Genomic DNA, 26,837 nt, shown 5'->3' with positions numbered 1-26,837 from the left:
ATGCCATTAAAGGGCAAATAACAAAAAAAAAGATAATCAGTTTATTCAGATGTAATACAAAATACCATGTTGATTTGATTGATATGTGATGATTGCCCATGGCACACATGATTTGCATCACAGTCATTATTTGTGTTGCAACATACCGATCATTGAGCAATCTGGAACGACGTGTTCTCCAGAGAGCTGGCAGTTTTTCCGGTTTCATGAAAGAGTGCAACGCCTCGATAGGTCTTTTTGTCCCCTGTTGTTCTGCTCCTGTGGCTTTGCCAGCCAACAAACATTTTTGGTTTCTAATTTTAAATCAGGCCGTCTCTATTTTCTCATTCACATGTGCAGAGATTTAAGATAAGAGTGAATGAGGTCCATTAAAGTGTAAATATTATATTTTTGCTGACAGTTTTTTGATCGTTTCCCAGCCTGTCTGAAACTCAAAGACTGTAATGCTTCTAATGGCATTTGTAACCATTTGTTGACATTAAAATTGCACCTGTTTTATTGAGGCTAAATTAAAAGGCCAGTCATCAAAAGGAGGTATCACTAATTTTAATTATCTCAACTTTTGTGTTCATTATTTAATTAAGTGACTAATATTACTTAGTTCCAAGATATAACCACTCAGGTGGGTGTGTGAGGTTATGAAATGGCGCTGTGCCATGTTGTTAACATGTTGTACACAAGGATAACACTTTCCAAGTACAGTGACACAATCAGCTGTTACAGTGGCATAGGCTTAATTAATATGTACAGTCCCATTTGTGTACTTAATTCTGTGCCAGCAAGAGCTCCATTGCTTTACAATGCGTGGCCTCTTGGTTCATGACAATGCTGTGTGTGTTCTTGGTGTGTGTTCTGTGGGCGTGTACCAGGTGGTGGATGTATCCAAACGGATCTCGGACGTTCCCGAGTGGTTTAAAGGAGCTCGACTCAACTACGCGGAGAACTTGCTCAAACATGCAGACCAGGACAAAGTAGCTCTCTATGCTGCGAGTAAGTATGAAAAGTGCTGATAGAAAATTATGTAATATACAGCAATATACTGTATGTGATACACAGTGCTGCACCTTGAATGCTCCACTATTTAGGGACCCCAGTATGCAGAAATATTCAAATACACCATTTTAGTGAATGTGAAAGTAACACATTTGTACTGCATATAAACACATGAAACATGAAAGTATGACATGGTTGGTACCAATGGATTCCTTAGGTTTTCTAGTTTCATATCATACCAGTATCTACTCTCTCTACAGAGTTTTATCTTCACAATTTGTATTCAAACTAAGCAGAAAGAAAGTCAGGAAGAAATGAAATCACAGAGTTAAGGTTGCATTTGAGCACAGACTGGATGCTGCGGTGAGCGTGAGGCTGCACACGTCACTTTGTTAATAGATTAACTGCTGCTCCCTCCTCTATCTCTCAGGGCTGTCACATACTAATGGATAGGCTCTACTTTATTGCCCTATCTGTCTGTGTGTGTGTATGAGGGAGGGAGAGTGGGCTTTTGCACACTCATGCACACAACGTTGTGCAGGAGCTGTAATGTGATTATGAGAAGGTCCATTGGTCACAATGCTGCTGTGAAGCCTCTGTGGATGTCAGCAAACTATTACTTAGGGAGGCAAAGAGGACTGTCCCTGTCTGCCTCTGTCCTGCCACACTATCATTCTCTATTTATGTCTCCATCTCTGTCTCCCTCCCTGTTTTTATTTCCTGGTGCTTTGAATTTAAATTTCAGGGGTTTTATTGGCATTTATATCAACCCCATAAATGAATACAATATTCACAAAGTGCTACACAAAGCTGTTTAAACCAATCAAAATATATGGAAGTGCACCTCAGCTTAGCAATATTGAAATGTACATATTTATTTCTGCTTCTGTGTCTCACTTTCTCTCTTTGTGTTTACCAGCGGAGGCAAACGATGAGATTGCGAAGGTGACGTTTGGGGAGCTGAGGCGTGATGTGGCGTTGTTTGCTGCAGCCATGAGGAAGATGGGCATCAAGACTGGTGACAGGGTCGTAGGTGAGTCTCACATGTATTGCTCTCTGTCTCACTGGGGGAAACCAAGAGAGCATGGAAAAAATGGCATCAGCATTTTATATAACGTTTTCATCTTTTTATCAGCCAAGTGATGATTGATGACCAACCAAATTAGTTGTGTAGACAGATTATTTGCTCTCCTTCTTTCTTATCTGAAACCTGTTGCAACATGAGTTGAACATGGGCTCTTTCGCTATAGCTCTGTTTGTGTGTTTGTGCTCGCTGGTAAGGAGGGCTGGCTCTCTTGGCACAAACTGCAGCTCTTTCTGAAAGTCCCTTTTCAAAGTTAATATTTGTACAAGGAGGATTGGCTGAGGATGCATGTTTTTCTGCAACGCCCCACTGTACAGTACATTCATCCAGATCTACACATATATATACCTGCAAACTCAGCAGCGCCGTTGCAGCTGCAATGCATGTCATAGAACTGCTCAGCTCTCTGGGGTCTACTTACTTAAAGGAATACTTCACCCACTAAATGAACATTTGTATATCAATTACTCACCTCGTGTTACCTTAAATTCTTGAAGAAAACTTGTTTTTCTCGCATTCCTCCACGGTGAACGGAGAAGCCAAAAAAGGAGTGAATCTTGATGAAGTGAGGTAAACAGGGTCCAGGTTTAACAGCAAAACTATATCAAAACTCCTTATACAGCATGAGTTGTGTGTGAGTTAGTAAACAGATTTTTGATATAGTTTTGTTGTAAAGAATTTTTTTCTTTGCTGAACGGTTGGTAAAGTGTTCTTGTCAAACAAAAGCATGTCAGACATCTGAACTGAACCTTGAAGAAAGAAAGATTATGTTTGGTGGCCCTAAGAGGTTTTCTGATCTACAGTATATATACAAACCCATACATTAACTTGTTAAATATACAACAGTAGTTTGATTCATACAGCTATTATAAAGACTATTTTTGTTTCAGTCAAAATCATGGGTATTGGGGAAGCCTCCACAATTTGCTGTTTGGTAAATTTGGTATGACATTTAGTGTGAGCATGAATCCAGTATGATTACTATTCACAGGGGTAAAGTTTAGATCTCCCAGTGCATGCATTTACACTACATCTATTTTACTTGCCAACAATTCTTTCTTCAATATTAGTCATTTACAGGAACCAAATTAGTATAATGTAATAACAATATATCCCACACAGCTACTTAACATCATTATTTTTCATGAAGCTGTTTGTCACCAGAAAGTATCTCAGCAAGCCTTTGGTTATAGGGGGGTTCATACAATGCCATCATGTTTGTTAAAACTAGGAGTGTCACGATTTCAGTTCTAAATCGGAAAGCGTATCTTACTGGTAGTCTGCTGCTGCACTTTGACACACAAGACCACTGCTGGAGTCGGAGATGACGGAGAAACAACAGAACTGGAAAATCCTCCTGCTTCCCTGAAGTCACCAGTGTGGCAACAATTTACCTTCCCCGTGAGTTATGCCAACAATGAATGTGTTGTTGATAGACAAACTACAGTTTGTAGGCTGCAGAAACCAGAGAAAACAGCGCTCTCAGCCGCGGTTGTGCTATCTCGACTTAAAATCAATTGTGTGTTTACATCGCTTTGTACGATAAAGCATGTGGGCGCTACACAGGGACGTCATGGTGCAGCTCAGGTGCACCTCGTAAACACTGAGTAACTCAAACTGCTGTTGTAAAGTAGCAGTTTTAGTTTGAAAGCAACCCTAGGACTGTATTCTGACTTAATCAGTAAAAATATCAAGGATCTCATATATGTTCAAAAACCTTCCTGCTTTTATTTTGTACATTTTGTGAGTGTGTGTGGCCAGAGGAAAGAAGGATATTGCGGTAGGGAACTCCATTAGCTAAATGACTTAAGCTCGATGGGAAGCTCATTAGAGAGACTGGAGGGAGGAACAGAAAGGGAGAGGGAGCTAGAGAGAAACCAGCTACTTCATGCCTCCTTTCTCCCCATCACATTCCTCACATATCTAAACACGAATCTGTGTGTGTGTTCGCTTGTGTGTGTTAGAGGTAGAGATGTTCTTGTCGTCCCCAGGTTGTAACTAAAATATCTGTCAGGGTCTGTAATCCCAGAGATATATAAGCACTTAGCTGATGAAGCCAACCAAGCTTTATGGCAGGAAAAGGGCCAACAGATACACACGCACACACTTGCGCATGCACATACACGCACACACATGCGTCCTCCCTTTCATGCACTTTTTCATTCCATTTCTCTTCTCCTTGGTCCTGTCATCTTCAACGTCACCCTCTGCCCTGTAACGAAGCTTGTCTCTAGCCTTCACACCCACTGTTCATCCTTTGGGATATGCATATTTTTTATATTTATGTGTCATCAAAAGCACACACTGTGCAACCACAGTCTTTTACTGTTGAGTAATAAGAATGTGGAGTCAGTAATATAGAGTTGGTGCTAAATTTAACAATTTTTTTTACCACTCGACAATTCATAATAATAGTCAAAAATCCCTCCAAAATACCGCATTAAGACACCGGCTTGCAGAAGACTGTTAACCAGCAGGACACATTTTGCTGTAGCACACAAACTTCCTCACTCTGAGTGGATGTGGAATAATGGGATACTACTCACACACACTACATGGAATATGTGACACATGTGCCCTGTTTAGTATGGCTGTGTTACTCCCAATGGGACCATTATATTCTTGTTAACTATAATAAAAGTTGCTTTTTCAAGTTCTGCGGCAGGACATGATGTTCTTCACCGACATTTAAAAGACAAAACCTCAACTAACTCCACCCAGAGTTTTCCAGATGACTAATAAATTTGACGACAACCATCCTCTCACTTTATACTGGATCATCTTAGTGCTGGACTAGAATCAAGACTGAATTACTAGTCAGGCTGTTGTGATTTTCAGTGGTAGCCACGTCAGCTCTACCACATTGCACATGTGGGGTCAATATGTTTTAACTCTGGTTACAACACATGTTAAAGGGTAACTTTTCGGCCCTATTTTCCCATGTTTTTGTTTTTAAACGACTAATAGGAACAACAATTTCTGAAATTGGTCCAGTATTGAGGGAGAGCGCTGTAAATGGCAGCTGCTCACGGGCTACAATATGGTGCTATTGGGGCAAGCTGGCACCGTCATTTACATCCACTAAATGGGCTTGTTTTTGCCACGACAGGCTCTGATTGTTATTATAAATGTCTGACATTATGGAAAGAGTCTCACTCAAGGAGAAGTCTCGTTGTGAAATCTGGCGAGGTGACGTCCGGGAGACAGCAGTGGAATAGTGGAATACATCCATGGTAGAAACGGGCAGAGTTTGTTGTGTTGGAGTACAGAAAGCGTAGCTTAGTGTTATCTAAAAGATTTTCAATGTCCTGGCTGAATATTTAGAGGATTTCCACAATGTGGTCGAGGTCTTTGGATTCGATGGCCGCCCATATTTATTTGAGCCAGAGTATACGGATATTCAGATTCTCCTTGAGCGAGACTTGGACACAATAACAAACAGACCGCATCAAGCGAAAGGTAAGAAAAAAGTTGTATTTCTCTGTAGGGTCCTTTCCATAATGTTGTCAGACACTTATAATAACAATGTGAGCCTGTCAGTGGCAAAAACAAGCACTGTTAGTGGACGTTACGTTACATTGATGTCGCTCACTTGCCCTCGTAGCTGGTTTTGTGGCTGCTGGTTACAACGTTATCCCTCAATACTGGACCTATTTCAAAAATTGTTGTCCCCATTAGTCACTTAGACACAAAAACATGGGGAAATAGGAAAATTACAGAAGTTACCCTTTAAGATAAGATAAAATATTCCTTTATTAGTCCGACAGCGGGGAAATTCTTGCAGTATTACCAAACTAACTAGGTTGTACAACAACTTTGTTCATTTCCTAATAATTTAAACTTCCTGGTTTACTCAAAGTCTACCACAGTTAACCACAGAGTAGCTTCCCAGGGGTTAAGAGCCTTCCTCCAGGACATGTTCACAGAACGATTCACGTCACACAAGTTTTTTCTCAGCATGTTTCATACCAGTGGTCCACGGGTCACACGCTTGTTGTTGTAACAATTATCCAATTACTGCTCAACTCGCAGGGCTAAAACCAGAATGTTAATGGGAAGTCATTTTTTTTCTGCATCTCCTGCTAGTTTATGAGTCCTTGAAATGAATATCTGTTTCATAAATTGGTTGGATAAGAAAACAGTAGCCAAATGTTCACACACTAGCACTGTAATGGTGCATTTTATTACACCCATTAACGTCCTGAAGGGCAAGTTGACTTTCATTCAGCGGTTAGAAAAGTTCTATAGCAGCATGCATGATTAATCAGCAGTGTGTTGCTTTGACGTGTGAGCAGTGAACAGCAAAGCAAGATAGTGATTCATTATAGTAGCAGCCAGGCAAGGTGTGTAGTAAGATTATGATCCACGACGCTATTTATGCTGGTCCAGAGCGACAGGATAATGATTTATGAGAGTGTCTGTAGAGCCAGAGTAGCAGGATGGTGATGTGTCCGATGTCATTCAGCCAGGATCAACTTCCTGGTTACGGCAAGCATGAGTCAGCATAGCAACCAATTAAACCTTGATTAGTGATGATTGATAGGAAGTGACAGTGTATGGGTGCCTTGCAGGAACTACCGGCTGTCTTATCGTTTTATCATTTTAGATTAGATACATGTTATCAACATAGTAGCCCTGTGTTTATAGCAGGAGAGCTCCTGTGTTGAGTCTGGCTAATCTAATGTTTTTATGCCTCCGTGCCGGTGATAGACGTGGCTGGAGGCATCATGTTTTGGGGTTGTTCGTCCGACCGTCCGGTCCATTCTCGTGAACGCGATACCTCAGGAACACCTGGAGGGAATTTCTTCAAATTTGGCTCAAACGTCCACTTGGACTCAAGGAAGAACTGATTAATATTTTGTTGGTCAAACGTAATGTTTTCCTCCTCTCTCTCTACCCTTCAGGCTACCTTCCCAACGGTATCCATGCAGTGGAGGCCATGTTAGCAGCAGCCAGCATCGGAGCCATTTGGAGCTCCACATCTGTCGACTTTGGAGTCAACGTAAGGACTGTGTTATACTGTTTGTTGATGTATTTCTTTATTTGCATATGTTTGAGTTTTTATTCTATTGTATCATCAACACTTTATTCTCTCATTGTGTTTAGTCATTCAAACTAGATTTTATAATACAAACAGTTTCCCATGCAGGGAGAGATTTGAGAGTCTTAACCTCAAGTTTCTTTTTTTTTTTAACTTTATTTAAATTTCATTTAAATTTCAATGTCAGTATCCTACAACATAAACACTGTTGAAAACTGTTTTTCTTTTCTTTTTTTTCCATTTTCCGAGCACATCTGTTCACATCCTAACACTTAGACAGTCCAGTACAATGTAACTGGAGTCCATCTTTGTACATGTCCATCTTCATTTGCAATTTTGCTGTCATACATTCCATTTTTTTCAGTTTCTGAGTCCATTAGGTTTGCTTCGGCGAAAGTGCTTTCTTCCAATTTACACTTATCATTTTTCTAGCAACCAGTAGAAGTAAACGTAGTACATATCTTTGGTCTTTGCCGGTTACATTTCGAGCTGGTTCTCCAAGTAGAATCCACACAGGATCCATTGGGAAAGCAATTTTCATTATTTTTTTTTTCAATCTCCTGTTTTATATCTTGCCAAAATCCCTGCAGCACTGGACAGTCCCAGAAGATATGTGAATGATATCTTCTGGGACATTTCCTCCAACATCAAGCTGATACTGAACCTTTATCAAACATTGAAACTGAAAAATCTAATTTTTATCTTCCAATCAAATTATTTCCATACATGACTGTTAATACTTTTGTGGCCACTCATACAGATATCCTCCCAGAAGTTTATTTTCCAAGTACAAATAAACTAAACCTATTGAACCTGCTGGTCTAGACATATCGTAATGTCTTTTTTGTGGACTCTAAAGTACATATCAGTGCTAGAAAAGCGTATATTCTGAGTACTTGTGTCACAGTGGCAATTTTTATCTCTTAATCCTGGCAGAGCTCATGCCTCCATCTACAGTACTGAGCTGTACTCGGTCAATAGTCTTTTATCAACTCATATAGGGGATTCATGATTGTGGCACTCACATATGCAAACAAACATAATACATAAAGAGGAAAAGGACAATCAGGTCTGTCAGGCATCATATGGTGTGTGAGTGTAGTTAACTTCATCCTACAGCAGATCTTTCCTCTGCTTTTTTTGCCATCTTGGTCTTTGCTTCTTGTTTCTGGTGCGCTAGTGCCCCGTCTGGCAGATCAGAGAATTACACCTAGAATAGAAACAACCTTAGTAGGAAGTTATTTGACTATATTTTTCTTGTTTACACTTTAAGTAGGTATTAATGTACAGATGTACAAGCTAAAGGTATATATTGTGCAGAATATACATTACATTTCTATCTCAGTTTTTGTCTTCTCATCTCCTCCATCTGAATCACATTGTATTCTGCCATTGCTTCCTTCATTCTCTGTAATTTTATGTTTCATTTCAAGGCTTAAATTGACTGCTCTTACTGCAGTAAGTGATGGCTTTTATTTTGCCGTGCCCTTTCTGTCTACTTACTCGAAGTGTTTTAACCCTCTCTCTCTCTCTCTCTCTCTCTCTCTCTCTCTCTCTCTCTCTCTCTCTCTCTCTCTCTCTCTCTCTCTCTCTCTCTCTCTCTCTCTCTCTCTCTCTCTCTCTCTGTCTCTCTGTTTTTTTTCTCAGGGTGTCCTTGACAGGTTTTCTCAAATCCAGCCCAAGCTGATCTTCTCTGTTGCTGCAGTGGTTTACAACGGCAAAACACACGACCACATAGAAAAGCTGACCAGTGTTGTCAAAGGTTGGCACCCACATATATGTGTCTTTTACATTTTTTGGTTTAAGCTTCTGCTCTTACTCCAAGATTACTATCAATTCATGACGGATAATAACAAATACATTTTGCTTCTTCAGCTAATGGGTGGTTAAACCTGTTGAAGTGAGCATACTGTGCCAACATGTTTTTGATATCATTAAAGATGATTTGGTCTCTTCAATTAAAACTTTTGCTAACAAGTAGAAAGAGCCGTTAAAGGGTAAGACCAGTAGAGCAGAATAAAGTAGCTCTACTGGGTTTTACAAGTGTTCAAGATGAAACTGTGGGAAGAACTAATGCATAACCCTTTATGCTTTCATAAGTTTATAGTGTGAAGCATCAGACTCTCTCTCTCTGTCTCTCTGTAGGTCTGCCTGACCTGAAGAAAGTAGTGGTGATTCCCTACGCTCGCTCCAAAGACGAGACTGACCTCTCCAAGATCCCCAACAGGTGTGTGTCTGTGGATACAACAACACTGAAGTGTTAAAACAGAGAAACAGATATTTGTATCTGAGAGCAGGTCAGAGACGTGCTCTCTTCCAGTGTCTGAATTGGACCCCAAAAAGTTGCCAGTACCCTAATTCAGCAGTTGGATGACATGATCATCGCAAGTATATTGATTATATTTATATTTATATTAGGGCTGTCAATGTTATCGTGGCATCATATGAAACTAGAAAAAACTTAAGGAATCCATTGGTACCAGCCGTGTCATACTAGCTTGTTGGGAAGGACGTTAAATAACGCTCCAAACTTACACTAAAGTTTGGCGACGAAAAACTGGCATGGCCATTTTCAAAGGGGTCCCTTGACCTCTGACTTCAAGATATGCGAATGAAAATGGGTTCTATGGGTACCCACGAGTCTCCCCTTTACAGACATGCCTACTTTATGATGATCGCATCAGTTTAGGGCAAGTCATAGTCAAGTCAGCACACTGACACACTGACAGCTGTTGTTGCCTGTTGGGCTGCAGTTTGCCATGTTATGATTTGAGCATATATTTTTATGCTAAATGCAGTACCTGTGAGGGTTTCTGGACAATATTTGTCATTGTTTTGTGTTGTTAATTGATTTCTAATAATAAATATATACATACTTTTGCTTGAAGCAAGCATATTTGCCCACTCATGTTGATAAGAGTATTAAATACTTGACAAATCTCCCTTTTAAGGTACATTTTGAACAGATAAAAATGATTAATTTGCGATCAATTGTGATTAACTATGAACAATCATGCAATTAATCGCGATTAAATATCTTAATCGATTGACAGCCCTAATATATATGCATATCTTGGTAATATATCACACTTCAAATAATTTTTTTTGCATGCAATTCAGTACATACGACTTTCTTTTCTACAGTTTACACATAAATGTGGCCTGTTTGGTTAATAAAAACGTTTTATTAAGCTATTTATACAAATCAAATTGTACACAAAAACACGCAGGCCTGCGACCTGAAGCATTTATTTCCTTTGTTTAGCGCTTAACATTGCGTTCCGCCACCTGTATACAATAAGAAGTAAAGATACTCGTGGAAAAAAAATCAGAAGTGGCGGTACTCAGTACCGGCCTATTTCAGGCACTGCTCTCAAGCCGATGTTGTAACAGTCTTTTTATTCATTTCTGCTTTGACTCTCCGCAGTGTATTTATAGACGACTTCTTGGCGTCTGGTCACGGTGAGGCCGACCAGTTTCCTCAGCTGGAGTTTGAGCAGCTTCCATTCAGTCACCCTCTGTTCATCATGTACTCTTCAGGCACCACAGGAGCTCCTAAATGTATGGTCCACTCTGCTGGGGTAAGAAAAACATCATAAATATGGATCACTCTCCCTCTCTCTGTTTGTTGAGCGGACATAAAAACTGTTTCTCACACACACACTGCTGATATATATCTGATTTTCATTGATTACATTATGTAAAACATTTGGAATAAGGGACACATTTACAATTCAAAACAAAGTGACACTTCAGTTGCCGATTTCGTTGCACATTTTGTTGTTACTGCTCCACATGGGTCAGATGGACCGCAGCTGTCTCTCTCACACACACACACACACATTAGCACACGCTGGTCGCATCTGTTTGCGGAGCTCTCCTGGGTTGGCCCACATGTACAGTTTGCTATTCAGTGCACACCATTTATATTAATACACGTGTGAACAATTTGAAAAGAAGGGGATGTTCCCTACAAGGCCAGAAAAGAAGAAGGAGAGGAAAGAAGTCAAAATTGTTTAGTGAAACCTAAATGCTAAAGTTTAGAGTCCATTTATTAGCTGTTCTGGAGCTTTCGATCATATCACATGATCTTGATCAGCAGATAGTTTGCCCACTAGTTATGGCATTATCATAGACTCTATATAAGAATTGGACGTAGTCACCGTGACCTCAACCATTGGTTTGTGGACTCCCGTTTTGAAGTCTGAAGTTTGGCATTTTGGCCGTCATCATCTTGTTTTTTTTCAACCAGAAGTGACGTGAGAGGGTGGAGCTAAGTACAACCGAACACTGAATAAGACATGTTTAGGCGACAAAAAGGTAACTTTCATAAACTGAAAACAAACTGTAAAAGGGTTAAAGTTCTACGACGAAAACACGGACAACTCCCAGACCGGACAACGCCGTGGTAGCGACCTGTCAATCACAAGGTAGCCACGCCCTAAAGCATCCCCTGCTTTATGGTCTATTTGACTCTAAATGGGACCATAATTTACTAAATGAACATCATGCTGTATTGAAGAAGACTTGAAACTAGCGATTGAGACCATAAACTCATGTTGACAATGTTTACTGAGGTAATAAATCAAGTGAGAAGAAGGCTGTAGTGAATTGTAGGAGACCTCAGTCATGCTTTGAGATTATATCATACTTCTATTTTTCAGTACCTTTTTAAAGAAAAATTAATCTTTGTAATCATTTTTACAAAATTTTAGTCACTCTTGGCGATCTTTACAGTAGCAGCAATATGACTGTATGCCTGTCATTTGGGTTTATGTTACATTTTCCACCACAAGATGGCAGCAAACATCCATCAGCAGAGCTTGGAAAGGTTATTCCCTCTCAGGAGAGTCCATGAATGACATTTTTTTTCCTGCTACAAAACCAGATCTGAGTGAGGGAGAGTGTCAGATGAATGTGTGATTTCAAAAGGACCACTGCACTTTGAAGGCTGAAACACTCGACATGCAAAACGGGTTAACACACTCAAACAAATATATTCACACATTTTCACAAAACGTTCTCCCTCTCTCACACACACCGATTTTTTCTTTCTCCAGTTTTTCTCTGTTTCTTGCTTTACCCTCCCGCATTCTTTCACATTGGCTTTTCTATCTTTAACTTGCACGCATTTTCAATTTTTTCCCACTTAGTCCTCCCTTTCAGAGTCTCTCATTAGGTTTTTTTCCCCTGATTTACTTCGTCTTTCCTCAAGCTCCCTTTTCTTTCTTTCTATTATTGTCTTCCTCTCTGTCTCTTTCTGTTGTGCCCCGTCCTTCTCCCCATGCTGCCGATAATTGGACTGTAATGCGTTGGTGAAAACATTTTGTATTGCGACGCTGGCAGTCCTCTCTGGCTCTACCAATTAGCCCCGGCACTGTTGCGCTTTCTGCTTTGTTACGGCTCTGTTAACATGCTGTCAGTAGCAAGATGGCACGCTCCAAAGGACAGGTCCTGCCAAAGATTATATGCACACTACACACACACACACACACACACACACACACACACACACACACACACACACACACGGAGCACCTGTTTATGCGGAACAGGAACGTACACATTAAGGCTCAAAACTAAAACACACACACTCATACAGTTTAGATGCTCCACCAGCGATAATAATAACCTATCCAACTGTGATGGGTTGGTGACTGTGGCAGAGTTCACCTTAAAGGCCCAGACACACCAAACCGACGTCAAAGAACTAGTGCCGTTGGCGTCTTGGCCGACAGGTTGTACTTGAACACACTGCAAAGACTACAGCTGACGGCCAGTTAGCGCGTACGTTCTGTGCCTGCGTGAGAGGGAATAACTCTCCTACCAGCAGGCGGCGGTAGTCTGTACTCGTCATTCAAAAAGGGAAACCGGACGACCGAGGAAGGCGGATATACAAGTGTTGTCATGATACGTACATGAAACAAAGCAGCATTTAGATCAGATGGGTTGTTTGCCCTCTTGACTTTACTGGTTTGCTTGCTTTCCTCACTTCCGATTTTCTCCTCGTGCACTGATTCATTTAAGCTGAACAGACAATCAGAGTGATTTCTCTCACTGACGAGCTCCGCCGCCAATCCAACATGCTGAATCAGCATGAAAACCTCCAACAGGTGTAGGCTAGAGCCGACGGTGCGGGACAGACAGCAAAAACTAGTCCAACAGACGCTCACAGACGGCCCCAAACTGTCCCATCGCTGACCGTCGGCTTGGTGTGTCAGGGCCTTTTTGTCAAAAGAAGTGCTTGTTTTGCATAACTGACGATGGGGTTTATGAACTTTTTTGAAAAGATATTGTTATAATTTGAATTATACAGCCTGTAATATGCAGGTGTCTTTGGCATTCTGTATGTCAAATGTATGTGTACCATATCAGCACTGTTACTTCTGTTGATAAACAACATGCAGACAGAGGTAACAATCAACAAATGTCAATGTCATAAATGAAACTATGAACAAAAACCTTCATTGTCTCTTTCTCGCTTTGTCTCTCGTTCTCTGTAGGGCACGCTCATCCAACACTTGAAAGAACACATCCTCCACGGCAATATGACCAGCAGTGATGTCATCATTTACTACACCACGGTAGGTCCACAGTTATTTCACAATATAAAAATGACATACTCATGGTACTAAAGTGTTTAAGATCTGGGGAACTTTCCAGTGCTCCCTTGCTGTCTCTTCTCAGTTACTAGCAGAGGTAATATGTGTGTTTAGTATTGTGGGGTACTTTTTAATCATGAGCCTGGTTACAAAGACACACACATACACACGCAAACACACAGGCAACAGATCTCATCTAATGAGCAGCATTCAGTGCTGAAGGTCAAAGCTGTGCATAATTTGTAGTTGTTCCTGGAAGAGCCTAGTTCCTTTTGATGGTACATTTTGATGGTACACTGAGGAACATAATGTTATGTTGATTAACCCTCTGAGACTCGACTGACTTCACTGTCTTTCAGAGGCTGTAGCAGGCTCAGTTTTAGAGTTAGAGTGAAGTTACTGATATCATATGAAACTATAACCCAGAAAACCTAAGGAATCCATTGGTACCAACCATGTCATTTTGCTTTTCGGGAAGGAGACTCAGCAACACGCCGAAGTAAATTTTGGCGAGGAAAAACTGGCATAGACATTTTCAAAGGGGTCCCTTGACCTCTGACCTCAAGATATTCTATGATTACTGACATGCCTCCCCTTTACAGACATGTCCACTTTATGATAATCACATGCAGTTTGGGGCAAAAACTATGCAGTTTTTTGCATGAAGTATAAATGTGTTATTTGCATCTATTCAAAAAATAATTTCTGCACAGACAGTTATCTGTAAAGCTAACGTTACCATCTATATATGCGTATGTATTGGGGATGATGCCAAAGCTCAGCATGCAGAAAAAAGAGAAACACAATTATGTCAACCACAGATACACAGTCTGCAGCAGTTGTCCATTTTGCTACCAATTTATCCATGTTGATGAGAAAGGAGTGTTTATACCAGATAAACTGACCGTTGGGTTTGTGTGTGTGTGTGCTGTCCTTAGACCGGCTGGATGATGTGGAACTGGCTGGTGTCTGCTCTGGCAGTGGGAGCCTCCGTGGTTTTATATGATGGTTCACCACTAATGCCCACACCCAATGTACTGTGGAACCTGGCGGACCAGCTGGGGTGAGTTAGACACACACACACAAGCACAAAAACACACAAACAGGAGAGGCTGACAAAACGGAGGGACAATGACTGAATTGTTTTGCTTTGATTTTCTATGATTTTTATTTCAAACCCCAAATTAAAATTGCTCTGTGAAAACACACATCTGTTATGAAGGCTCCGGTGATGATGATTGTCCATGTCCATTGTCCAACATCTGGAAAAACATGAAAACACAATTTCTCTCCAGATTTTAACCAGTTCCTACTGTAGCAGTGTGGCCCAACCCATGTTGCGTTTTCAACACAAATGGTGCAACTGACATAAGACCCGTATATTCCCTTTTAATATAATATTTCGTGGGATGAAGAGCAGAGAGACGGACATAGAGACAAAAAAAAGTACAATGAAAGAAGCAAGAGGGATTGGGATATTCAGACAAAAGTGAGGAAGAGAGCCTGAGCAAAGGGTAAGGTTTTCCTTGGAGGTTTTGTTTCCAACCACAGAATTGATAATGCGTTTCCCTAATTGACAACTTGCACACAAGAGCAGACCCATGAATAAAGATTTCCGCTGGTTATAATGTGCATCCAGAACGGAGACTGTCGGCAACCGATCATACAATAAACATTCATTATTTACCTACTAATTTAAATGAGAGGAGAGAAGGGAAAGGGATGTGTTGGTCGTAAAGGAGACAAACATAAAGAAAGAGCGGGGAATGGAGTTAATAATTTATAGATAAGCAATGATATTATTTGTTGTATAGTTGAAACAAACCCAGTGGAAAATAGGAACAGGCTTTTTCGAACTTGCCAAAAGTTGTCATGTCAAGCCGCCAGGTTTTATCGTACTGTATGTAGTAAATGTATTGAGATATTGGAGAAATTCAAAATGCAGTTTCACATAACTTTAAAAAGAAATCATGCTCAAAGTTTCCAAAAATGTATGTTCCCATACAACTAAACTATTTTTTGTATTTTGTCGCACATTACATCTGTCTCTGACATATCACAAATACGTTTGTATGTCCGCAGTAAGTGATGATGTACAACGAGCGACACGCTGAGTAGGTTACGTAGTATATCGAGCGACCATCAATGAAAGTTGCGTGGAATAATAACGTTATTGAAAGTTACGTGGTATAATAATGAGTATAACAAGCAATTAAGTCCACTATGCGCCCATGATCATGCAGATAATGAGGTGGATGGGTCCAACAAACACCGGATGTTCCCCCAGGAGACCGCTGTTTGAGTCCCGTGTGAAACGTAGTTCTTTTAAGCCAAACCATGATGTTTTTTTACTAAACCTAACCTAGTAGTTTTGTTGCCTAAACCTAACTCAGTAGATTTGTTGAGTTTTTTTGTTGTTTTGTTTCAATTTCAAACGTTAACCACATGTTTAAAACTGTTTAAAAGTGACCATAATCCGGGAGAAAATATCCTCAAAACGTAATTGAGAATGCAGTTTATTTGTCGAGACAGTGTTGTAAAAAAGACGCTTCAGACTTCCTTCTTGATGAGCTGATGAGATGAGCTGCCTCGCTGTTATTTTGAAAGTGCACTGATGTGTTGTACTCAGCTGAACAGGATACTTTAAGTCAGCAGGGTCAGCCATCCCTTGAGCCCGTTGTTATTGAGATTGATGGTGATGTTGTAAATTTGGATGAACCCAAAAACCAGGTCAAACTACAAGACGGCTGAAAACCTACAGTTTACCATCTAGTCACAGAGACGTTGTCTGATTCCATCTTTGTAAAACATTTTCCCTTTTCTGGAGCAACATCTATGTTTGCATTAAAAGTGTATTTTGAGGAAACACAGTTACAGGAATAACAATGGGTTCGATCAATGTAGAGAAAAGATTTGAGAGCTTGGTCCTGTGATACTAGGATTAGATGCTGTATAATAAACCTCCACCCACCTACTGTACTGTAAATACCCTATAACCTCTTACCTTTTCATCACTCAAGACATATTTTCCAAAGTAGCACAGAGGATATTCACAGCACATCCTCATGGTAAATGTCTTGACTCCCTCTCCCACCACCACCACTATCACCACCATAAACAGCAGATGCTAAACCCCAGTATTGATCTTCTATTGTCTCTTGAAGACAGCAAGAAAAAAGAGGAAATGGTCAAGGACAATAGTGTGGGAGTGTACGTGTGCAGGCAGGCAATTAATTGGTTCAAATTTAATGTGTTCCATTGTTTACTTCTGTGTACGTCTGAAAGAGTTATATAATTACGTGTGTGAGCTCTGCCCAGAGAAAGTCAGTTTTTCCTTTAAGCCCATATGCCGTATTCCATTTACTCGCCTTTACTCAGTCATTCATTTTGTACATTTTAGGGTATGAAATCTTTCCCGCAATATATTCACATCATGCATTTACTATACATACATTCCCTTACCAAAAAGTAGCAGGGAGAAGACAACTCTAGTAGTAGTAGTTTTTTTAGTCAATGGGAAGACGAGAGTGGGTGCTATCAGATCATAGACTGAATATAACGATGGACGATGCGTCTCCACTTCCTCCCACTGTACAGAAGTGAAGCCAAAATATCCTGGATAGCCCAGGGATGTATAAAGAGAAATGGATATAGCGTTGGAGGCGGGCTCCATAACTCTGGATTCAGTGCATTTTCCAACTTTTAGGACCTAATGATTTAAATAAGGGCTATTCAAGTGTTCATACTGGGTAGTTCTTTTACCTCAAAAAAATTATCCGCTGATTTACAGGCGTCTCTTTCCCGATGTAAATCTATGGGAAAAAGTATTTTTGGGCCCAATGGCATCATATGACGGACACGGACGTTGTAGTACCACCATTCGACCACTAAGAAAATTTGCATCAAAGCCCGGCGCACTTCCTTAGGGCTTGGGATAGCTGGATACAAGAAAGGAGCCTCCTTTCTATAGGCCTTGGCTAATGTCCCATCCGCTTACATGGAGGGGCGGGATTTATGATCTATACTGCAGCCAGCCACCAGGGGGCGTTCGAGATGTTTTGGCTTCACTTTTTGAGGAGCTGTCATGTCGTCCATCTTTATATACTGTACAGTCTATGTATCAGATACAGTTCGCCAGCTCAAATTGACGCAAACCATTAGCTTGTTCACATATATTTGAAAAACATAACAAAAGAAATTTGTGTCACCTGCAAACAAATTTGCCAGTTCACAAGTAACATTTAAGGAAATCTCTCACTAAACAACTGAACCCGATGTGCCTTGAGCAACCTTACCGTTAGAGCAGTCAACCTGTGGTTAGATTATGAATTAAAGATGCACTGTGGTCAGCAAAAGTAATCCCCTTTTTAAGGCGGTGATACCACAGACACGTCTTCAGTGCAGCAGGGATGGCATATTGCCTTTAGCAAGGGAGGGAGTAATGGGGAGAAAGATTTGACACAGATGGGGAGTAGTGGGAATTATGGAGCCAAAGTGCCAAGAAAAAGTACTTCTACTGCAGAAACTCAGAGCAGGATCTGTTGGTAGATCCCAAAGCTAATGAGCTCCTTTTACAACTTTACCAGTCAGTTGAATGATCTGATGATGATATTAGGATCTTCATATGATTATTAGTACCCTGGTAAAATAACTGGCAGAGTAGGGATTGTTCCATTAATGCTCGTTGGTTAATGTCAACAGTATCATTTGGTTTGTTGAAGCTTTTTGATGACATAAATGTTCCAATCTTTCAACTTCACTGTTTGTTTGCCCAAAATGAGAAAAAATAGAGTGAACAATGTTAAAATACTGTTACAAAAATGATCCACATAGAGGAATTCATTGGAGGGCTGCCAGAATGACAGATGAACAGATAGAACCTTTCAAACTGTGAGAAGATTTTTGAACCAATTAAGTGCTGATGTTGCCACCTCAGACACATTTTCCAGATCCTAATGCTATGTGGAAAAAACCCTCTGGGAGAGGCTGACGTGAATTTTTTTACACCCTCATCTTCTGAATTGAGGTTGGATGTTTTAATTGGGGCTAAATCTGTCAGCCTTGGAGAGTCTTAAACTTCCATTGAGGCTTCTCCTCGTAGCCTTGAACTTCTGTTGCTTAGTTGTGGAATTGTAATAACTACTTTTGCTGTTGTATTCCTCTGCCGCATCACGCAGAACAATTGACATTTCCAGTTTTAAATCTCTTCAGAGATATTTATTTTTGAAAGATTGCATTTTCAATCATGAGAAAGCAGTGGTACTGCAATAACAAACTTTCTGTTTGCTAAAATGGATTACTGCAGATTTGCTGCTTTTGAGAAAAGGAAAAAGGAAAAGGTGAGGGGGGGCTGAAGCATGCCGAGAGTCTCAAAAGACTTGTTTATTTTTAGTTCTCCGGTAGTTTATTGTTCTTCACAACATATTGAGAATCTGTTTGAGAGAGACTAATGTGAGCCACTGTAGAAGCTCTTCATCTAGAATATTATTTCCAGAAAGACCCTTATAGAGAGAAAATAAATCACAAAATGTATTACAATAAGGTGTCATACTACTTGTATTACATAAACATACATATATACATACTACTACTATGTTTTTATCAGTACCAGTACCTTTGGACAGTTACTTTCCCCAGTAACTAGCAGCGTAAGGCAGGCACTTCACGTCAAGAACCCCTAAACTTACACAAATTAGACCACGGACCCCCATTTGATAAGATTTTTTTGCCAAAATAGTCATTCTGTCATTGTGTTACTTATGGATAGAATTATAGTGAAAGTAAATGATTCCCCTTTTAGCTGGGGATCACTTTGAAAACCACTAGTGCAAGAGATTACAATTTCCAAAACCATTTATGGATGTAATTTATAAAGTAATTATATTAGTTTATTAGTTATTAATCCAAGTTATGGTGCGTTACCAGACCACAATTAGGTTTTTGTGCCAGGTAGGCTTATGTTAAGATGAAGTGAATGCGCGGCAGGTCAGACTGCATCTTTGCATCGCGTCAAGTTGATTTTGGTGAACTTTCAGGCGGATATCGCCTTGGTGCATGTGTGACCGTGCCCTGAGGAAGAGGAAGAGTCAGGCCCCGACTCTATGAGGGTGTCAAAGCATGCATCGCACCCTCAGTTTAATATTTTGCACCCTCAGCTGAAATTTGAATAATAAGTGCCAAGCGTAAGGTGCGAGGTCTTTTAGACACATGGACTGTGTGGGCGTCTCTGTGCGCACCCACCCTGTTTTGGTTCATGTACATGTACATGTATGTGCAGCAGCTGGGTGAAGGTGAATATAGATCAGCAAGTGTAACTTATTCCACTTACTGAGTAGCTTGCCCAACTGAACATGGATGTCAGTGTCACAGAGGCAGAGGCTACGATCTTCATACGTTGTCTCACTTTTTATAGCATGCACTCTAACCTCTAAATGCTCTGACAACTTTCCCTGCCGGTTTCATGTAGGAAAAGAAAGATTTATTGAGACTCTCCACCAGGGCCGTAGTGAAAAACTAAAGCAGCAGCAGCATTCCTGGATAACGCAATCGAAAGGTTACAACATTTCTACCTCTGACAGGTTCTGTGTATGAACGGGACTTTGGAGGCTCCTCTGTTTTCCTCTGAGGATCTTCTTGTCTCTTCCATCTTTTGTCCATTATGTGTCGAGCTGAGATGTCAGAAAAGATTCCTCCTGTACTTTTGTACCAACTATAGAAATGTTGTCTCTTGCCAATGCGAAATTCTCCTCATTGGAGGAGATGAGTACAGATACAGTTTAGTTTAGCAGATTGCATCTTGCCAGCTCAGTTACAGTTTTAGACATGTGGGCATAATAATTTAAAATATCCTCTTCTCTTCTAGCTGTGTCTAAATGTTGTAAACTGGAGACTTCATCAAATCTTTTGCAAAGATTATTTTCACAAACTAAACAACACCCATACTTTTTAAAGTGCTACATGCAGCATATCGATTCACTTTAAAACAAAATAAGCATCCTGTTTGTGAGAGGAAGTAACAAGGTTCATAGGAAATTAATTTAATTTAATAGCACTTCCTGACACGATATGGAGTCTGTCTATCACACTGAACAAGTCCTCTTGTATACATAGATTTTCAAAAAGGATGTAGTGCTTCACACTTTTAATATTGAGTTTATTAGCATTCATGTTCACAGTTAACAACTGAATAGAAGCATAATTTACATAATCATATTTGCAAATCTGTAAACAATTACACCATCAAACGATGGTTTCAAGCTGTTCCTCGTAGTCCCTGACACCTGAGAAGAGAGCAATGGTCCATTTTTATATTACGATTCTTCCTGGGGTGGAGGATAAGTGCGAGAGTAGTTTAGAAAACATGCACCGACAAGTGGGACTTCAATTGCTCCATCAAGACACGCATAGAGACACATTAACGTTATCGCTGCTCGGAGGCGCTCGCGTGTCTGATTGGCTTCGAGTGTCTCTTATTGGCTCAGTAGCTTCCAGCAACATGTCTCCCTTGGAACAGACACACATGTGCATCTACACATGCAGATGCACACTCTCACAAAGGGAGACTCACAGCGACTCCTCCGCCCTCCATCCTAAACACTCAATTAGCAGCCACACCTGGCCACCTGCCTCCAATCAGAATAGACTGACCCTTTCCGTGGCAGCCAGCAACGAAACAAATCCAGATGCGATGGGGGGTCAGAGATGATGGATAGAATGGATAGTGACTGTGTGTGTGCGCGGGTAACAAATGGGGTCTTTGAGTTTGAGTTTATGTGCGTCATCTGCTGCATCTGGTGGCTGTAAGTGAATGTGGAGAGCAGGTATGGACCTTATCTATCCGGCCATACAAAATACAACACTTACCACATGTATATACACACCATTATTACTTAAATAAAAGTGTGTATACTCTTGTACAATCTAATTTCTCTTTTATATAATTAAGTTTTTTTTAATGTTTTACCTGTACCAGGCCATACAACAGTATGTGTCAGTGTCTTACTCGCTGGATTAGCCAAAAACAGACATTCATGTCTGGTTAATTCACAGTGTCCCTTAACAGTTTCTCAAACAAATCCAGATTTGGATTGACAATGAATCAGATAAGAACGTGATTTAAAATGACATATTCTGTGATATAAGATTTCAAGATAAGACACTTAGAGAAAGCGGGCAGAATGGGGATAAATGGTGAGGCATGCAGCGGCAGCATGGACTGGGTGAAGTGTGCACATGCATTAGGCCAGTGCACGTATCATTCACGTTATTGCTTTTGAGATATTACTTCTTTGGACCTTTGCCCTTTCATCTCATATACCCCCCCCTCCCTCACCCTATCACCAGCCCTTATTACCATCAATCAATACCAACATCTGAGAGCAAATCACATCTTTCACTGCAAACCAATTCCTGGTTATTGACCAATCAAGCATCAGACAGTTGTTTTGTTTCCCAGAGACCGATTTCTTTCTGATCTTTTTTTTGATTGGCATGCATGGTTACCGTAGCGATGGGAGGCAATTTGATTGATTTGACGTCAACAAAAATAACTCGGAAAAGACGGGAAGACACAGACGGAGACACAAACAGAGCCGTCCGCAGAGGCAGACTTTAAAAGGCTCTTTGTTTCAGAATTAAAACTGCAGGGGAACACAGAAGTGACGTTTTGTCACTTTCTTGTTTTCCACATGTTGTCCAACTGTTGTCAGCTGTCAGGATGACTTCCATCCACACAGAAGAAAGCCACCTTCCAACATCACTCCATTTCAGGGTTGTTGTGTGCAAACATCCTGTCAATACAGTCTCCTCTGAACTATTTCCTTGTGAATCATTTACAAAAGAGACATGTTGTCCTCTCATGCTAGACTGACCATTATTGTGTGTGACTCTTCTTTTTTCAGTTGAAAGTCAATTCCTAATCAGTTGTGTTTCTTTATTTTTCTCATCTATCCGTGAAGGGCTGACTGGAGCACACAAGCTCTGTTTCAGCATCACCTTGCTTTACATTTACACAGTGACACACACTCCTCTCCTGGGAGCGTCCTAGTACAGCTCCACTGGAGCAGATGGGATTAAGAGCAAAGGCTGTTCGGTAACTGATGCCCTTTTTATATATTTTTACATCCAGCACACAGAAATTATGCCTCGTCATGCATAGATCCAGGGCAGCAAATGGAGCATAGTCGGTTCAGGCTGAGCACTGAAGTCACGCTTACATCGGGTCATTCATTCATGCTTCACCATCAGCAGCTGAATAGTAACATATTACTGTTCTCACTATTCCTCTGCCAGTAGAGGAGAGTTGCTGCTTCAGCTCCCTCCACCACTCAACCTCCTCCAAATTGTTCTCTGGGGCCAAATTCTTCACTTTGACTCCCACTTGCAAACTTAAGAGTAAAAGCTATTTATCAAAAAAAAAATGGAGTAGGCTCTGATGTGACATCACATCCCACTCCACAGTGCAGAAGTCAGTTTACTTGTGCGAAGCTGTGTGTGAAGCTGAGTGCCCCCTGATGACATTATACTGTAACACCTCTATATGGTTACCAGTGCAGTGCAACCATGGCAAAGGTGCGGCCATCTCGTAGACACTTTCAAATGCTACCACTGTGTTTGCCCGCATTTTTTTATGCCTTTGTGATAGCCGTGGCCGGAGGCATTATGTTTTCGGGTTGTCCATCCGTCCAGACCATTCTTGTGAATGTAATATCCCAGGAACGCCTTGAGCAAATTTCAATGCATCTGGCACAAACATTAACTTGGATGAACTGATTAAAATTTGGTGGTCAAAGGTCAAGGTCACTATGACCTCACAAAACACATTTTTGGCCATAACTCAAGAATTAATATACTAATAATGACAATTTCACACAAATGTTGGATAAAATGATGAAGTGATAGTTTTGACAGACATGGATGGGAACTGCACCTCGACTGGTTGGCAGAGGCATACAACCGCAAGGCTTTGTTGGCAGGCGGAAGATGCATTTCTTTGTGCTCATTTGGCAATTGCGATTAATCGCATGATTGTCCATGATTAATCACAAAGTAATTAAGTTCAAAAGGTATCTTAAAGGGAGATTTGTCAAGTATTTATTACTCTTATCAACATGGGAGTGGGCAAATATGCTGCTTTATGCAAATGTATGTATATATTTATTATTTGAAATCAATTAACAACACAAAACAATGACAAATATTGTCCAGAAACCCTCACAGGTACTGCATTTAGCATAAAAAATATGCTCAAATCATAACCCATTTTCAGTCACATATCTGGAGGTCAGAGGTCAAGGGACCCCTTGGAAAATGGCCATGCCAGTTTTTCCTCGCCAAAATTAATTGCACATATGTAGTATGATTTAACCTCCTTTGCGGCAAGGTAATATTACATGGTTGGTACCAATGGATTCTTAAGGTTTTCTAGTTTCATATGATACCAGTATCTTCACTCTAGCTTTAAAACTGAGCCCACTACAACCCATAAATCGCAAGTTGCGTTAAAGAAATTAGTGGCGTTAAAACGAATTTGCGTAAACGCTTTATTAACGCATTAACTTTGTCAGGTCTACATCCAACCCTTCTCCAATATACTATAATATTCATCACCGTCCAGATGAAGGTAAGCTAGTTGGGGACTAAAGCATGATATGTTAGAGAAGAGTTGTGTTTAATTTTGATGGGCGCAATCTAGAAATCCCAGATAAAGGATCATGATGTCACACAGTTCGTCTGTCCATCCAATTATCTGTCCAACACTTTGATTTTGAGCGAGATATCTCAAAAATGACCGACCAGATTGCCATGAAAATTGGCAAAAGTATTCATACCACCCGAGAGGATGATTCATAATGTTTGCTAATTTGGTTCTGTTGTTAAAAGTTTCTGCTGTCACAATGCAGAATACAGTACATGTGTGTAGGAGGGCTTTTGCAATGGCTGTCATTGTTGGCAACGCTGACGCAAGATCTCCCCAAAATAATGGACTTCTGCTTATGGGATGTTGAATATTTTTTTTATGTTGGAAAATAATGCAACACTCATCCTTCATATTTGTATGCTTGAAAAAATAATTTCAGTCTGTCTTTTTCTCTCCTCCAGCATCACTATCTTTGGTACCGGGGCCAAGTGGCTGTCTGTGCTGCAGGAGAGGAACCTGAAACCCGGTGAGCTCCGAGACACAAACGTGTGCACACCTACATGAGCACAGACATCCAGAGACACACATGGACGCTCACAAATAACAAGCAGAGAGAGATGCATTCACCTACATACACATAAACACACATCGACTCTCTGAGATGGGAACCTGGAACAATAAGAGCAGATGGACACAATAATCATTATAATAGTGCCGTTTGACTCTAAATGTCCTTTATGCCATTTACTGCATAAATCAACAGTTAACCCTGTGTTCTGGTTGTTGACACTGATTCAAATGGATAAAAGTGCTGTTGTGATTATTCATATGAAAGATAGGACCAACTAATTGCTTTTAGTGTCACTGCTCTCCAGAGAGAAACCAGGTCTCTCCACATAATCAGAGCTGTGCCGGTGCTTATTAGCCTTCCTGCTAACCTTCATACATGTACACAAGGTACAAGCTATTTCTGTGACAAAAACATGTCACAAAAGGAGTGCATGCTAGCATTATTGCTGTGCTCTTTTGTAAAGGTACATGTTAGAACAAAGACATTTTTACAAATTGTTGGGCTCCAACCCTCAATTTGGTGTAAATTCAATCCATCAAGCGCTGCTTATTTTGATGACAGTTCAACTTTTATACCTGGTTCACACTAATGACAGTGCCGTTCTGTTGGTGGGTAAAAGACAAAGAAATATAAGTTAAAATTGAATTACGTAAGCTGGCATTTGGTTTACATAATTATATATCAAAGCTTTTTGCTCTTTTGTTTCTCATCTTCTTTGTGTCCTCCTCTTCATCCCCTCATCTAAACTCTCCAGTTGTCCTCCTGTTCTCCTCATCTTCATGCAAATTACCACTTAGAACTAATTCAACGGGCTGAGCTGTTTCCTGCTTGTCCTTACCTTCTCTTACTTTCTGTATTCTCTGTCTCACCCTTCTCCTCTCTTCTTCTCTCCTCTCCTTTTCTTTTTTTCTCCTCTCCCTCTCCCTCTCCCTCTCCCTCTCCCTCTCCCTCTCCCTCTCCCTCTCCCTCTCCCTCTCCCTCTCCTCTCCTCCTCTCCTCTCCTCTCCTCTCCTCTCCTCTCCTCTCCTCTCCTCTCCTCTCCTCTCCTCTCCTCTCCTCTCCTCTCCTCTCCTCTCCTCTCCTCTCCTCTCCTCCTCTCCTCTCCTCTCCTCTCCTCTCCTCTCCTCTCCTCTCCTCTCCTCTCTCCTCCTCCTCCTCCTCCTCCTCTCCTAAATTAAATTAGCACTTATAACCGATGTTTATTGCATAAACAGTTGCTGTGTCTCTCAGTTCCCAGTACGCCGTTATAATCACCACAAATCTTTATTCATGGCGGCTGCTTTGTGTGTCTGTCTGTCTGAAACTTGTAAATTAGAGACACACATTCCCAATTTTGTGGCTAAACAGGAAGGCACGGAAAAACAAAATGTTTCTCTGTCTGTCTCTCTCTGCTCCATCCCCTTCAGTCAGCCAGCCACTTGATCCATTTGGCACTGTGTGTGTTTATGTTTGGATGCTTATTAGAGAAAGAGGGCATGGCAGAGGGAGATGTGTGTGTGAGTGTGCGTGCAAGCATGCCTCCAGTGGGCTGGGAAGGGTAGGGGGAGCTTCTTCACTGGTTGCCCCAGCGGAGGGGCCCTTTTTCCTGGGCTGACATTTGGACCGGACACCTGGAGGCATGGTGGGGGGTAGCAAGAATTCCCACTGTGTGCGTGTGTGTGTGGTGTGTGTATATGGTATGTGTGTGTGTGTGTTTATGGGGTGAGGGTCGGATGCTGGAAGCTTATTAGTTTGCAGGGTGTTATTGGCTTGTGGATTGGGCATATGTGTGTGACAGAGCGCGTGCATGCATGGACCTTGGGGACGGAGGCTAAAGGGTGTGTGTGTGTGTGTGTGTGGCAGTACTACATGCAAGCTTGTATGCTGTGTCACATCAGGGTGGCAAACTGCATTAACACAACATGTAG

The 26,837-nt window shown here is 40.9% G+C and overlaps 1 protein-coding gene across 1 annotated transcript in view; it reads left to right on the top strand.

Annotated features, from left to right (window-relative positions):
• aacs (acetoacetyl-CoA synthetase) overlaps positions 1-26,837 on the top strand; it is a 41,858-nt gene that overhangs the window by 3,292 nt on the left and 11,729 nt on the right. The window contains exons 3-11 of the mRNA XM_074639134.1: positions 870-990; positions 1,913-2,026; positions 6,982-7,079; positions 8,766-8,880; positions 9,264-9,345; positions 10,546-10,699; positions 13,622-13,702; positions 14,659-14,783; positions 24,821-24,885. Of these exons, the coding sequence (XP_074495235.1) occupies positions 870-990; positions 1,913-2,026; positions 6,982-7,079; positions 8,766-8,880; positions 9,264-9,345; positions 10,546-10,699; positions 13,622-13,702; positions 14,659-14,783; positions 24,821-24,885 (955 nt within the window). The remainder of the gene's footprint in view (positions 1-869; positions 991-1,912; positions 2,027-6,981; positions 7,080-8,765; positions 8,881-9,263; positions 9,346-10,545; positions 10,700-13,621; positions 13,703-14,658; positions 14,784-24,820; positions 24,886-26,837) is intronic.

This window comes from Sebastes fasciatus, chromosome 6 (assembly GCF_043250625.1).
Source record: "Sebastes fasciatus isolate fSebFas1 chromosome 6, fSebFas1.pri, whole genome shotgun sequence".
NCBI classification, from domain to species: Eukaryota; Metazoa; Chordata; class Actinopteri; order Perciformes; family Sebastidae; genus Sebastes; species Sebastes fasciatus.
Note: the sequence above shows the minus strand (reverse complement) of the source record. Positions and strands in the feature narration are given on the sequence as shown.